Source organism: Saprolegnia parasitica, assembly GCF_000151545.1.
Source record: "Saprolegnia parasitica CBS 223.65 unplaced genomic scaffold supercont2.46, whole genome shotgun sequence".
In the NCBI taxonomy this organism is placed as follows: Eukaryota; Oomycota; class Saprolegniomycetes; order Saprolegniales; family Saprolegniaceae; genus Saprolegnia; species Saprolegnia parasitica.
The window spans coordinates 229,418-241,138 of record NW_012156440.1 but is presented as its reverse complement, the minus strand read 5'-3'; the positions used below and the strand labels follow the sequence as shown (position 1 = coordinate 241,138).

At 59.7% G+C, this 11,721-nt stretch overlaps 7 protein-coding genes across 7 annotated transcripts in view; 3 read left to right on the top strand and 4 right to left on the bottom strand.

The window, feature by feature from the left end:
* Positions 1-1,646, bottom strand: SPRG_09493 (hypothetical protein). Its single transcript, XM_012348690.1, has 3 exons — positions 1,419-1,646; positions 811-1,362; positions 1-757 (listed from the first exon to the last, which is right to left on the bottom strand). The coding sequence occupies exons 1-3, from the start codon at positions 1,623-1,625 to the stop codon at positions 62-64; spliced, it is 1,455 nt and encodes a 484-aa protein (XP_012204080.1). The 5' UTR covers positions 1,626-1,646; the 3' UTR covers positions 1-61.
* A 281-nt stretch (positions 1,647-1,927) lies between these two features.
* Positions 1,928-2,357, top strand: SPRG_09492 (hypothetical protein). Its single transcript, XM_012348689.1, has 3 exons — positions 1,928-2,064; positions 2,105-2,190; positions 2,244-2,357. Exons 1-3 carry the CDS (start codon positions 1,969-1,971, stop codon positions 2,248-2,250), a joined length of 189 nt encoding a protein of 62 aa, XP_012204079.1. The 5' UTR covers positions 1,928-1,968; the 3' UTR covers positions 2,251-2,357.
* A 117-nt stretch (positions 2,358-2,474) lies between these two features.
* On the bottom strand, positions 2,475-2,903 carry SPRG_09491 (hypothetical protein). Its single transcript, XM_012348688.1, has 2 exons — positions 2,626-2,903; positions 2,475-2,575 (listed from the first exon to the last, which is right to left on the bottom strand). Exons 1-2 carry the CDS (start codon positions 2,872-2,874, stop codon positions 2,549-2,551), a joined length of 276 nt encoding a protein of 91 aa, XP_012204078.1. The 5' UTR covers positions 2,875-2,903; the 3' UTR covers positions 2,475-2,548.
* An 88-nt stretch (positions 2,904-2,991) lies between these two features.
* On the bottom strand, positions 2,992-4,677 carry SPRG_09490 (hypothetical protein; the record flags this gene model as incomplete). The annotated part of the gene is made up of 8 exons (XM_012348687.1): positions 2,992-3,270; positions 3,325-3,404; positions 3,455-3,542; positions 3,596-3,768; positions 3,817-4,273; positions 4,319-4,394; positions 4,449-4,508; positions 4,556-4,677. The coding sequence occupies 8 exons, from the start codon at positions 4,675-4,677 to the stop codon at positions 2,992-2,994; spliced, it is 1,335 nt and encodes a 444-aa protein (XP_012204077.1).
* A 781-nt stretch (positions 4,678-5,458) lies between these two features.
* Positions 5,459-6,861, top strand: SPRG_09489 (hypothetical protein; the record flags this gene model as incomplete). Its single annotated transcript, XM_012348686.1, has 4 exons — positions 5,459-5,863; positions 5,906-6,256; positions 6,300-6,484; positions 6,543-6,861. Exons 1-4 carry the CDS (start codon positions 5,489-5,491, stop codon positions 6,859-6,861), a joined length of 1,230 nt encoding a protein of 409 aa, XP_012204076.1. The 5' UTR covers positions 5,459-5,488.
* A 429-nt stretch (positions 6,862-7,290) lies between these two features.
* On the top strand, positions 7,291-10,700 carry SPRG_09488 (hypothetical protein; the record flags this gene model as incomplete). Its single annotated transcript, XM_012348685.1, has 2 exons — positions 7,291-10,341; positions 10,374-10,700. The coding sequence occupies 2 exons, from the start codon at positions 7,291-7,293 to the stop codon at positions 10,698-10,700; spliced, it is 3,378 nt and encodes a 1,125-aa protein (XP_012204075.1).
* Positions 10,701-10,895: 195 nt separating this feature from the next.
* SPRG_22244 (hypothetical protein) overlaps positions 10,896-11,721 on the bottom strand; it is a gene marked incomplete at both ends in the record, with an annotated part of 2,219 nt that continues 1,393 nt past the window's right edge. The window contains one exon of the mRNA XM_012348740.1: positions 10,896-11,507. Within this exon, the coding sequence (XP_012204130.1) occupies positions 10,896-11,507 (612 nt within the window). The remainder of the gene's footprint in view (positions 11,508-11,721) is intronic.

The following is an 11,721-nucleotide window of genomic DNA, read 5'->3' as shown; positions in this document are numbered from 1 at the left end:
CCTGCCTGTCCAAAATATGGTCTACATAACTCAAAAATAAAAGGCTTTCGCGCCAACGCATCTAGTCGACGCGCGTGAGCTTGGCGAGCGTCTCGCCGACGGGCGGCACGACGAGGCACGTGTAGTCCTGCTTCGGGAACGTCTTGTCGACCATTTCGACCTTGAAGAGGCGGAAGAAGATGCTGAGCACAATCTTGACCTGGATGTACGCGTACTGCTGGCCCATGCAGCCGTGCATGCCGCCGCCGAAGCTCACGTTCGTGTACGGCTGGCGGTCCTCCTCATTGCGACCGTCGAGGAAGCGCATCGGGTCGTACTTGTCCGGTTCGGCCCAGTAATCCGGGAGGCGGCACGCCGCGGCGGGCGACGAAAACACAATGTGGCCGGCCGGGATCGTGTACTCGTTGCACGTAATGTCCTTCATGACCTTGCGCATGAGGAAGATGAGCGGCGGCGTCAGGCGCAGCGTCTCCTTGATGCACGCGTGCAAGATCGGCATGTTGTTGACCGTGTCAAAGTTGAGGTTGTCGCTGCCGCCTTCGCCGAGGACTTCGTCCTGCTCCTTGAGGATCTTGGGGATCATCTCGGGCGTCTGGAGCACGAGCTCGATGACGGCCCACGTGACCGTGAGCGAGCTCGTGTGCTGACCCGCAAAGAGAAGCGCGATGAGGAGGCCGACAATGTGCTCATTCGGGATCGGGACGCCCGGCGTGTCCTTGTACTCCGAGTTCATGAACGTGTCGAGGATATCGTCCGCCTACAATCGAATCCAAGTTTAAGGACGAGACTACGACAACGAAGATGACGTACGCGCTTGCCCGACTCACGGCGCTGCTTGATGACGCCGGAGAAGAGATCTGACATCTTTTTGCGAGCAGCATCACGACGACGGTGCATCGGGATCGGGAGGTACGGGAAGAAGAAGCTGAGGGGCGTGGTACCGCCGTCGAGATCGCAGTAGAGCGAAGAGACTTCCTTGAAGAGGTTCTCACGAACTTCATCGCCGAGGAGCGCGCGGGACGCCGTCAAGATCGTGACCTCCGAAAAGATCTTCTTCAGGCTCACGGTCGACTCCTTCGGGAAAGCCTTGAAGTAGAGCTCGGTCTCCATGCGGATCTTCTCGACGTACGTCTTGAGGCGCGACGTGCGAAGACCGTTGGCCATGAACTGCATCTGCTGCGCGCGGCGCTTGGGCGTCGCGTCGTAGACAAGACCAGGGCCGAAGACGGGCGTCATGAGCTGGTATACCTCGCTCTGGCTCAAGTAGTCGTCGTTGGGCTTGTAAAACGACTCGTGGGCCTTGGGGCCAATGAGGAACGTCAAGTCCTGGCCAAACATCTTGGCCGTGAAGCACGAGCCCTTCTACTCATCATATACACGTCATGAGCATGTACGCGGATGAGCGGATATGGGCAAACCTCCTTGTAGCCGTCGAGGACCATCTGGATCGGGTCCTTGGCGAACGCCGGGAACGACCCGAGGATCGGGATCATGTAGTTGAGCACCGGCGGGAGCTTGCCGTTGGTCTTCTTAGGCAGCGAGAGGTAGATGGCCACGAGGAGGAAGAGGCCAAAGGCCGCGAGCAGCTTCGCGTGCTCAGCGAAGAGGTCCGTGAGCGCCAGCATGTTGACGGAGGCAAATGTGGAAGTGACTCAAAGCTCGTAATGGCTCCGCCATGATTCCATCCAATCAAACGCGGTCGTAAGCAGCGATGCAAAAACATGTTGTCTCGCTTTTTGTATAGACACCAATCATCCGGATACAGCAACTGCGTGGAGCTCTGTTATCCGGACATCCCTGTCTTTAGAGGCATGTCCCTTGCAATGTAGAGGTGCTGCGGGGTACGTCGTTTGGATACGGTCTCTAAACCGAGGGATTGCACCGTGGACTTCGTGCACGGTCTATCCGGATGTATCCGGACAATGCAAGTTGCGCGGCCGATGGTATTGTATTGAATCCGTGGCCGCCATGAACTCGGTGCTGAAGAAGAACTTGATCCTCGCCGGTGCGCTCAGCACGTTTGCCATCACTGTCTTCTCGTACACGGTCTCGCAGATGTCCAAGGTAGGCCACGCCTATACAGGTCCGATCTAACGCCGCGTAGGACGACTTTGACGGCTTGGATACGGTCAAGGTCAACGTGCACGAGAGCGGCATCAAGGCGACGGTCGTCAAGCCCAAGGACGAAAGGTACTCTGACGGACAGTGCTGGTGCAATGGCTCATGGACACTGCGATGGGTAGCAACTAAGAACGCCCGCGAGCGACAGTGCACTTGCATGTCCCTGTCAAAATACATACAAACGTACACCACACTGGATCGAGCCAACTACAACGTCGAGTTGACGTGATGCCTCACGTCGCTGTTGCCTGCAGGGGCAAGGAGCGAAGGACGACGACCAACGTTCGACCGTGTCTAACGGAGCAACGCTTGATGCTACATAGCTATGCGGCAAATGGCGGCAAAAACACGAAGGGTGCGCAAGAGGAGCGGTGGATTACGATGGCGATTAAATAGGGTAGTACACGAGGTGGAAGCAGCGTCACGTCTACAAGCGCTGCGTTTGCTTGAGGATCTACACGAGGATGATAAGTGTCGAGCCGAGCGCGTGGCAGGTGCATCTACCTTCTTCATGAGATCCTGTGCCTTGGTTGTCTTGGTTAGCTTTGTGAGCACGGCAATGTTCTTGGCCGTGTTGTCCGACTTGCTGCGCTCGATGCGAGCCTCGTCAAGGAACTGCCGGCGCTTCTTAAGCGACTTGGTCTTTGCCGCAACTCCGGACTTGGACTTGCCGGCGGCCTTGCCCTTCGTCTTGGACGGCTCGTCCACGAGCACGGTCGCGCGCAGGATTTGCTTGGTCACGCGGGCCGACATGTTTCTTGATCTAAACGAGGTTGGCTGGCACGCGCTCTGTTGATTGGTGCGCAGCCATTGGCTGTAAACTCAAAACTCGAAACTCAAAAACTCAATCGTACGTAAACCTTGCGAACTTTATACTTGGGAGGCCCCAGTCGCATCCACGTAAAAGCCCTGATGGCGCTTCCGCCATGTGCGGCCCGTGCGCACGATCGCACCTTTCCACTGGTCTGCGATCTGCCAGAAGAGATCTCTCTTTCCGTCGCGCCACGTCAGCGTCACGTCAAAGGTTGTGTCCAAGGCCAGAACGCTCGCATCGGCCACCCACTCGACCGCTCCGTCGCGTTCGTATGTGAGCATGTAGTCGCTTTTCGTCTCGGTGCTATCGCCCAGAGGTTCAACAGCCAGGCACCCCTACATCGCGCGCGACTCATTTACGATCGAGAATCCCGCATCGCGCCGCTGTACCTGGAGCACATGGGCAGGGCTCTCGAGGATGCGAGCATGGACGTCGCATAGCATTCTGCAGCCGTGGATAGGACTAGCCTCTATGAAACCACTTGCACACACAACGTATATGGGGAGAGAAAGGTAGTACCTTGCATCGGGGCGAGGCGGTCGACTTGGAAAACCATCGTATCGCGCCGCTGTCGCTCCTTGCGCTTCCCGAGAACCTTGTGGGCAGCCTATACAAGCAGGACGATGATAGTGCGGAGTAGCATGCAGTTGTTTGTAATACGAGGTCGGCAGCATCCATGCCGTCGCTTGTAAATGACCACGCGAGGCCCCAGCGCGTCGTTCGGCCCTGCAAGAACTCGGTTGTGCGAGTGTTGCGAATGCCAGCGGCGCGCAACGTCGCTAGAAGCGGCCGAAGCGAGCTCTTGCGTCCGATGAGCGACGTATACCAGCGCACTATCAGACCCCGCGTCGTTGTCGACGGCACGGGCGAAACGAGCCTACCTTGGGTCTGGAGCGCACGACTTGCGTCAATGAGGCGTTCGATGAACGCGACTTCGCCGCCAGGTGTCGTCATCTCATTCAGCGACCCCGTGCAGCTCGTGCGCGGGTTCGTGTCGGCCTCGTCCATCGAGTCGAAGAAGGGCGGGTTGCACATGCTAAAGTCAACCGCTGGGGGCAGTGACGTCGGGAGGACACATGACGCTCCATCAACGAGGCGCAGCGAAATGTGCTGCTCGAGCTCGTTGGCGGCGACGTTGGCGCGCGCGCACTCGAGCGATGCTGCGTCAATGTCGGTCGCGACGAAGCGCCACTGATTCAAGGCGTGGCCGAGGAGCGGATAGATGCACGACGCGCCCGTGCCAACGTCAATGCCGACGATGTCGTTGCCCACGTACGTACGTCGCGAGAGCAAGAGAAGGTCTTCGATCCAGTGAATGTAGTTGAGTCGGTTGGTCAACTACATGCGTCAAAAGATGCTTCTCGCATGCCTAGCCGTTCATACCGTCGGGCACAGGTTGGTCGATGGCATATCCCAGGTCAGCCCAAAGTCGCGGTGCAGCAAGGCCTTTGTGAGCTCTCTACGGGACAATCAATTGAATTTGATGAAATAAACAGCAACGGGGTATGCGTACCGCAAGGCGTCGGGCTCGTGCCATTGCATGTGCATGCCGCCGGACGCCGTGGGCAGGAGGCTATTGGGATGAATGAGTCGTTGCCCACCAAGGATGACGTGGCATACTAAGGCTGCAGCGACGGGTACGAGGCAGAGAGTTCCTTGAAGTCGGGCGGAACCCTGTACTTGTTGCGCGGATGGATGCCATCGGCGCGCGTGGGCGTCCGCTTGCGCTTCTCGCCTCGCATGGAGGCACTTTTGACAAATGTGTTTATCCGGATGCTCGACGTTCGAGAGTCGTTGCCAGTGCAAACACTGCAGTGCAAAGGACTTGCTCGGCAATGGCGCTCGGCCAAGGAATCCCTTGGGTGTTGGTGAGAGCGACGAGGCTCCACTGTTTCGACATGGATGATAGTCATTGTTCTCTACTTCGCCACGCGATCTCAGTGTGCATCATCGAAAACGCACGTTTTGACCCAGTTGGCCGTACCTTTCCTTCCCTTGCCTTGTATAGTACTAGTACAGGCATTGAGTGCATGGACACGGGCACGGCGCTATCGCAACGCACTGAGTTGGCTCTGCCGAGTTCTGCTTGGTGGAGTAGCGAGACACTGGTGCATTGAATGTCCCGGCATTTCTCGTTGGTTCAAAGTCCAATTCAAGCGTTAGCATTCACGTCGAGCGCAACAAGATCGATCTTTTGCCGGAAAGCAGCCTGGCACCTGATTGCGCCGCGTCGCTTCGCCAACATAATAGTGGTTGTCAATGATGACAGACAGGTAGGAGTTATTGGTTGGGTACTCGCTTGTCTATCAGCAAGGGTCGTCGACGAAGAGCTGCTTACAGAGAAGCGCTGCTGCCCCATTGAGGTCAGAGCAATCTCTGCAAGGGGAGATAGTATTAGTAGCAAGTCCCTCGCCCTATCACGCAGTTTACTCTGTCGGCAGTCGCACGACGCAAGATCGGCCGTCGTTTCATGTCGGCAATCCCAGATTTGGTGTCCGGATACCGCTTACTCCAGAAATGGCCCGGACGACATCCGAGAGCAGCAACCGGAGCATGGACGCGTGTGGCGACGACGACGACCAAGACTGGAAGTGCAAGGCCATGGAGCTCAAGGAGAAGCGCCGCATCCAAGAGAAGAAGAACCGGTGGCGCGAGTACAACCGCGCCAAGCAGAAGCTCTACGTGCACCAGAAGCGGTCCGAGCTCGAGAACCTGCGGCGCGAAGTCGCCGATCTCGAGGCCATACTTGCCCAACGACGACCCGACGTTCCTGCGCTATCTTGGGAGGACGTCGCGGTGGGCCTTCACGATGAGACCCAACTCGTGGTCTCGGAAAATCGCCTTCTCAAACAACAGCGGGCGGCGTACGTCGAGTTTATCAAGCTCATGGCACGCTCCATGGACGACACGTGGCACACGATACCTCAGGTATGCCGTCGACCCCATCGTCCGATCTCAATCCAATGCCAGATTCTTCCGATGGAGCTGCCGATCTTTGCTGTGCGCAAGATTGCGCTCCTCGCGTCGCCCGAGTCGCGCCACGTCGGCTTTGACTGGCTCACGCACCTCGTGTACCAAAACACAGATCTGATCCTCGAGCGGTACCCGTTCACGGACGCGCCCGACGAGTTTGTCATTGATGACATCAACATCGACTGCCTCCAGTACGTCTGGCGCAGCCAGCGCGTCGTGGACTGCGTCAGCTTTAAACAAGTCGTTGCCGCCGTCGAGACGCATGTCGTGAGCAAGATCAGCATGGCTGACCTCACGCCCGACGAGCAGCGTGTGAGCCACATGCATACGGTGCCGCTGGACCGCGAGGTACGCGGTCGCGCCCGTGTTTCTCGACCAACTCGAGCACTAGGTGCTTCAAGGGACCAACATATCGTATTCGTGCGCCACATTTGGAGACGATCCGGTCTCGAACGGCTCCAAGCTCCTCTTTCGCCGGTACTATGGCCCCGATCGGTTCATCGCTGCGGGGCAAACGATCACGGAAGACGAAGCCGTGCCGAGCTCGCGCTCGCTCTACCGCAAATCGCTCTACTGGTACTGCGAGTCTGGTCGCTTCTGCACGCTTGTCGTCACGGAGCGATCGATGTATTAGGTGCATTGTGGACCGCACGGCGCCGACATGCACACGCGTCCGGACGGTGCTCTTGAGCTCGCACTCGTATACAAAGAACGGGCAGTGTGTGTCGTTGCCACAAGAAGCGCGGGCGTGGGGTCTCATGCTCGACGAGCGAAGGATCCCCGAAGCCGAGATTCTGCCGATTCTACTCCGGCACGTGCGCCGGAATGGTGCGGCCGTGGGCGCTACGTGCGTCAAGCTCCTCGACAACATGATGGGAGCGATACTCGAGTCGTCGTCGTCAAATGTCGTTGAGAGCTTCTATGGCTTTTCCAAGCTCGCTATCCGCGATTGAGATTGAGATTCACGACGCGTTTAAACAGGCGAATTCGAGTATAAAACGCACGCGCGATCTTTTTGCGTGTCAAGCGCCACCCAATCATTGGGCGTTGCGTCCGCCATTCATTTCTCGACGTCTTTTTTTAGATTACCTAATGCAGTACACGTGGTCCCGTTCAGCCAATGAGCGTGTGAGAATCGAAGCCCCTTCGCGCAGATTGGTGGTGGAGCTCGGTTCGCGAGGGAATCCACGTCGAATCCAATCAAAAAGGCGGAAAATGAATCTAAATGTATTTTTAAAAGTAACTTAGGATTTGTATAAATTATCGAGCAAGCGCAATAAAATGCGACGGTTTGGCGTCATTGTCTCAGGTATAGTCGACGAGGATACTTTTCAAGGGAATACGACGGGCTGCTCCGAGGTGCCATAGTTGAATCACACGCGATGGGCAAAGCACAGAAGGAACGTCTTGCCGCCAAGGCCGCGGCCAACGCGACCATGTTTGGCCGCCCCGCCCCCGCGCCGCTGGCCCCCGCGGCCCCGAGCGCCGTCTCGGCGGCCGCCCTCCCGTCGTACAACCCGACGGTCAAGGCCTTCGTGCCCGGCAGCGCGCGCCCATCGTCGGTGCATTCTTCTAGCAGCGAGGCCGAGCCCGAGAAGGAGTTCACCCGCGTCCTCGGCAACGAGGAAGACTGCGCCACGTTCGTGGCTATTGAAGACATTGACGAGCGCAAGGCCATCATCGACAAGATGCTCCACACAATGTCCGGCTCAGTCTCGCGCAACGAGCGCCAGGCTGCGATCGCCGACCTCGTCAAGGCGCTCGAGCTTCTCACGATTGGCAGCGCCCACGGTTTCTACATCATCGACTTCACGCGCCTCGCGCTCAAGAGCAAGGCCGTCGACTCGCGCGAAGGTGCTCTGCTTACGTTCACCGCCATGGGTCGCTGCGACGCTGTCTCGTCCGCGATTGAACCGATTGTCGTCGAAGACCTCGTCTCGATCATGGAGCGCCATGCCGACAAGGAGCCCAACGTCCGTGACGCTGCTATCCGCCTCACGCACTCGCTCCTCGACCTCGTGAACCCGCTTGCCACGCGCACGTTCCTCTCGCAGATCTTTGTCTGCTTGGAACTTCGCCAGTGGCAGTGCAAGGTTGCCGCCCTCGACCTCCTCCGCAACTTTGCGCCGCGTGCGCCGACCGAGGTTTCGTGCTCGCTCCCGGAAGTCATCCCCAAGGTCTCGGAAGTCGTGTGGGATACCAAGACGCAGGTCCAGCAGGCCGCGCTCTCGGCGCTCACGGCTGCCTGCTCGACGATCGGCAACGACGATGTGCTCCCGCTCGTCCCGACGCTCGTCGATGTGATTGCGCACCCGGAGAAGACGCTTGCGACCATCGACGCGCTTCTCGCGACGACGTTCGTCGCCAACGTGGACGCGGCGACGCTCTCGCTCATTGCGCCGCTCCTCAACAAGGCGCTGCGCGACACGTCGACCAACTCGTCGGCGCTCCGTCGCAAGGCCTCGCGCATCATTGACAGCATGTGCCGCCTCGTCTCTCGCCCGAGCGACGTCGCTCCCTTTGTGCCGCTGCTTTTGCCGCAGCTCGACACGGTCATTGAGCGCATCGCGGATCAAGAAGTCGCTGAAGTGGCCTCGGATGCGCGTGCGTGCCTCAAGCGCGCTGCCGGCGAAGGCTCGGACGAAGAAGATCCGGCGGCGATCCGCCAGCTCCTCCAGCAGAACCTGATCGCGGGTCTCCACGAGGCGCTTGAAATCGCGACGCACCCGGGTCTTACCGAGTTTACGCTCACGTACATTACGGACGTGTGCGCCGAGCTCGTGACGCACAACCGCGGCAAGGAGTGGCGTGGGTTCGTGCTGCCGTACCTCTCGGCGCACCTCCATGACGAGGACGCCGATCGCGTGTGCAAGGCGCTGCGCAAGGCTGGCGGCGGCCTCGGCGACGACCGCGTCGTCTCGACGGACCCGAACGATGTGTGCGACATTGACTTTTCGCTCGCGTACGGCGGCAAGATTCTGCTCCGCAACGCCCGCCTCCGCCTCACGCGTGGCCACCGCTACGGCCTCGTGGGCAAGAACGGTGTCGGCAAGACGACGCTCATGCGCAACATCTCGAACCACACGATCGAAGGTCTCCCGACGCACCTCCGCACGGTGTATGTCCAGCACGAAGACGTTGTCGAGGACAAGGGCTCGCTCCTCGAGTCGCTCAAGGCGGCGCCCGAGCTTGCGCACAACGCGCCGGACGTCTTTGAGACGACGCTGGTCAACATTGGCTTTACGCGCGAGATGCTCGACGGCCCCATCGCTGCGCTCTCGGGTGGGTGGCGCATGAAGCTCGCGCTCGTCCGCGCGATGCTGTACAACGCGGATGTGCTTTTGCTCGATGAACCGACGAACCACTTGGACGTGCACGCAGTCCAGTGGCTCGTCGACTACCTCAACTCGCTCGAGTCGATGACGGTGCTCTTGGTGTCGCACGACACGGGCTTCCTCGACAACGTCTGCACGGACGTGCTTCACTACGAAAGCAAGCAGCTCGTCTTGTACCCGGGTACGCTCGCCAAGTTTGTCGAGAAGCACCCGGAGGCCAAGCACTACTACGAGCTCTCGTCGTCCGACACGCAGTTTGTGCTGCCGCAGCCCGGCCGCCTCGAAGGCATTGCCTCGACCACGCGCCGCATTCTCTCGATGGAGAACTGCAACTTTACGTACCCCGGCGCGACCAAGCCGCAGCTCGTCGACGTCAACATCAAGCTCTGCTTGGCGTCGCGCGTCGCCGTCATTGGTGGCAACGGCGCCGGCAAGAGTACGCTCATCAAGATGATTGTGCAAGAGACGATGCCCGACACGGGCGAGCTCTGGAAGCACCACAACTTGCGTATCGCGTACGTGGCCCAGCACTCGCTGCATCACGTCGAGCAGCACCTCGAGAGCTCGCCGGTCCAGTACATCCAGTGGCGTTTCGGCGGTCCTGGTGGCATTGATCGCGAACTCGCCGAGCGCGTCGACAAGAAGGAGTCGGAGGCCGCCAAGGCCGAGGGCGCCAAGGGCTCGATCGAGAAGATCATGTCGCGTCGCAAGGGCAAGCGCGGCACGCTCGAGTACGAATGCAAGCTCTGGGGCATGACGGAAAGCAAGAACCGCTACTACACGCTCGAGGAGCTCCAAGCCATGGGCCTCGGCAAGATGGCCGAAATGGAAGACATCCGCCAGGCGACGCTCGCCAGTGGCATGGATCTTCGCCCGACGACGACCAAGGAGGTCCAGAAGCACCTCGACGACTTCAACTTGAACGCCGAGTTTGGTACGCACGGCAAGATCCGCGGTCTCTCGGGTGGCCAGAAGGTCAAGCTCGTCATCGCCGCTGCCATGTGGACGCGCCCGCATTTGCTCGTGCTCGATGAGCCGACCAACTACTTGGATCGCGCGGCCTTGGGCGCCCTCGCCGACGGCATCCGCGGCTTTGCCGTGGCTGCATCATGATTTCGCACTCGGAAGAGTTTTACAACTCGCTCTGCACGGAGAAGTGGCTCGTCGAGTCGGGTCGCGTCCGCGTTGTGGGCGAGGCCCAGGAGACCGAGTACCGCCTCGGCGGTGGCAAGAAGGTCATCGAAGAGGAGGACGATCCGTCCCGTGCCGCCTTTGGCTCGTCCAACGACAAGATGAAGGTGACCGGCGTCATCATCAACCCCAAGTCGCTCCGCGCCATGTCGACCAAGGACGCGCGGAAGATGGCCAAGTGCGCCAAGGCGGCCGGTCGCTCGATTGAGGAGCACGTTGCGCAGCTCACGCGCGAGAGCCCCGAGTGGAAGTGGCTCCCGTACTAAACCCGTCATTATTATCTATCATGCATCGGCCCTCGATAAGATCTTTTAATCTACAATTTCACAACTACCGAGGCTGCTCATTACATGTGCGAGCCGGATCGAATGGAAGCTTCGTAGGGAGCAATGCAGATCAATACGGGGCACCGTACGCAGGTACGTGGGTCTACACGTAAGCGAAGATGCAATGAGATTCTACTACGAGATTGAGAGCACCGACCTCGTACGCGGGTCGTGGGGATACGACGGCGGGTGGTATCCACTCGGCGCGTACGGCGGAGGGTACGAAGGGGACGCATAGCTATGGCTATACGGCGGACCCACGTCGTGTCGTCCAGGGTTGTCGTAAGCAGACGGCGGAGGCGCGTCGTAACGCTGCGGCGGGGCGTCATACCGAGACGATGGCGCGTCGTACCGTGGTGGAGGCGCGTCGTACCGAGACGGCGGTGCGTCATACCGTGGTGGAGGCGCGTCATACCGAGACGGCGGTGCGTCGTACCGAGACAGTGGCGGAGGCGGGGCGTGGTCACTCGAGTACCTTGGTTTGTACGGCGCGCTGCTGGGTGCGTACTCTTGATATGTCGGCGGGGGCAGCAGAGGAGATTGCTTGTAGCCACTTGCTTGGGCTCCACGATGGGAGTCATAACTTGGCGCGTACGGTGGCGGCGGTTCGTACGCCTGCGAGTACGCGCTGCTACCAGCCGCCGCCGGTGGTTGATACGACGGTCGCTGGTACGACGGTGCCTGATACGGCACAGCAGACGGGGGCTGATAAGGCGCGGGTGGTGGCTGGTATGGCGCGGCTGCTGTCTGGTATGGAGGCTGATACGGTCCTGTCGGATACGGGGCCGACGGAGGTTGATACGGTGCGTGGTAGTCCGTGGCGGTGCTTCGGCCACCGAGCTCTCCGCGACCACCGGATTCACCCCGTCCGCCACGGCCACGGCCGCCTCGGCCACCGCCGAAGTCACCACGACCGCCACGACCGCCGGTGAAGTCACCACGACCGCCTCGGCCACCGCTG

Coding starts and splice junctions, on each gene's coding strand:
- SPRG_09493 (XM_012348690.1), bottom strand. CDS start 1,625: ATGCTGGCGCTCACGGACCTCTTCGCTGAGCACGCGAAGCTGCTCGCG. Junction 1,363..1,418: donor TCCTCGACGGCTACAAGGAG/GTTTGCCCATAT, acceptor TATGATGAGTAG/AAGGGCTCGTGCTTCACGGC. Junction 758..810: donor GCCGTGAGTCGGGCAAGCGC/GTACGTCATCTT, acceptor ATTCGATTGTAG/GCGGACGATATCCTCGACAC.
- SPRG_09492 (XM_012348689.1), top strand. CDS start 1,969: ATGAACTCGGTGCTGAAGAAGAACTTGATCCTCGCCGGTGCGCTCAGC. Junction 2,065..2,104: donor CGGTCTCGCAGATGTCCAAG/GTAGGCCACGCC, acceptor AACGCCGCGTAG/GACGACTTTGACGGCTTGGA.
- SPRG_09491 (XM_012348688.1), bottom strand. CDS start 2,874: ATGTCGGCCCGCGTGACCAAGCAAATCCTGCGCGCGACCGTGCTCGTG. Junction 2,576..2,625: donor CACAGGATCTCATGAAGAAG/GTAGATGCACCT, acceptor ATCCTCGTGTAG/ATCCTCAAGCAAACGCAGCG.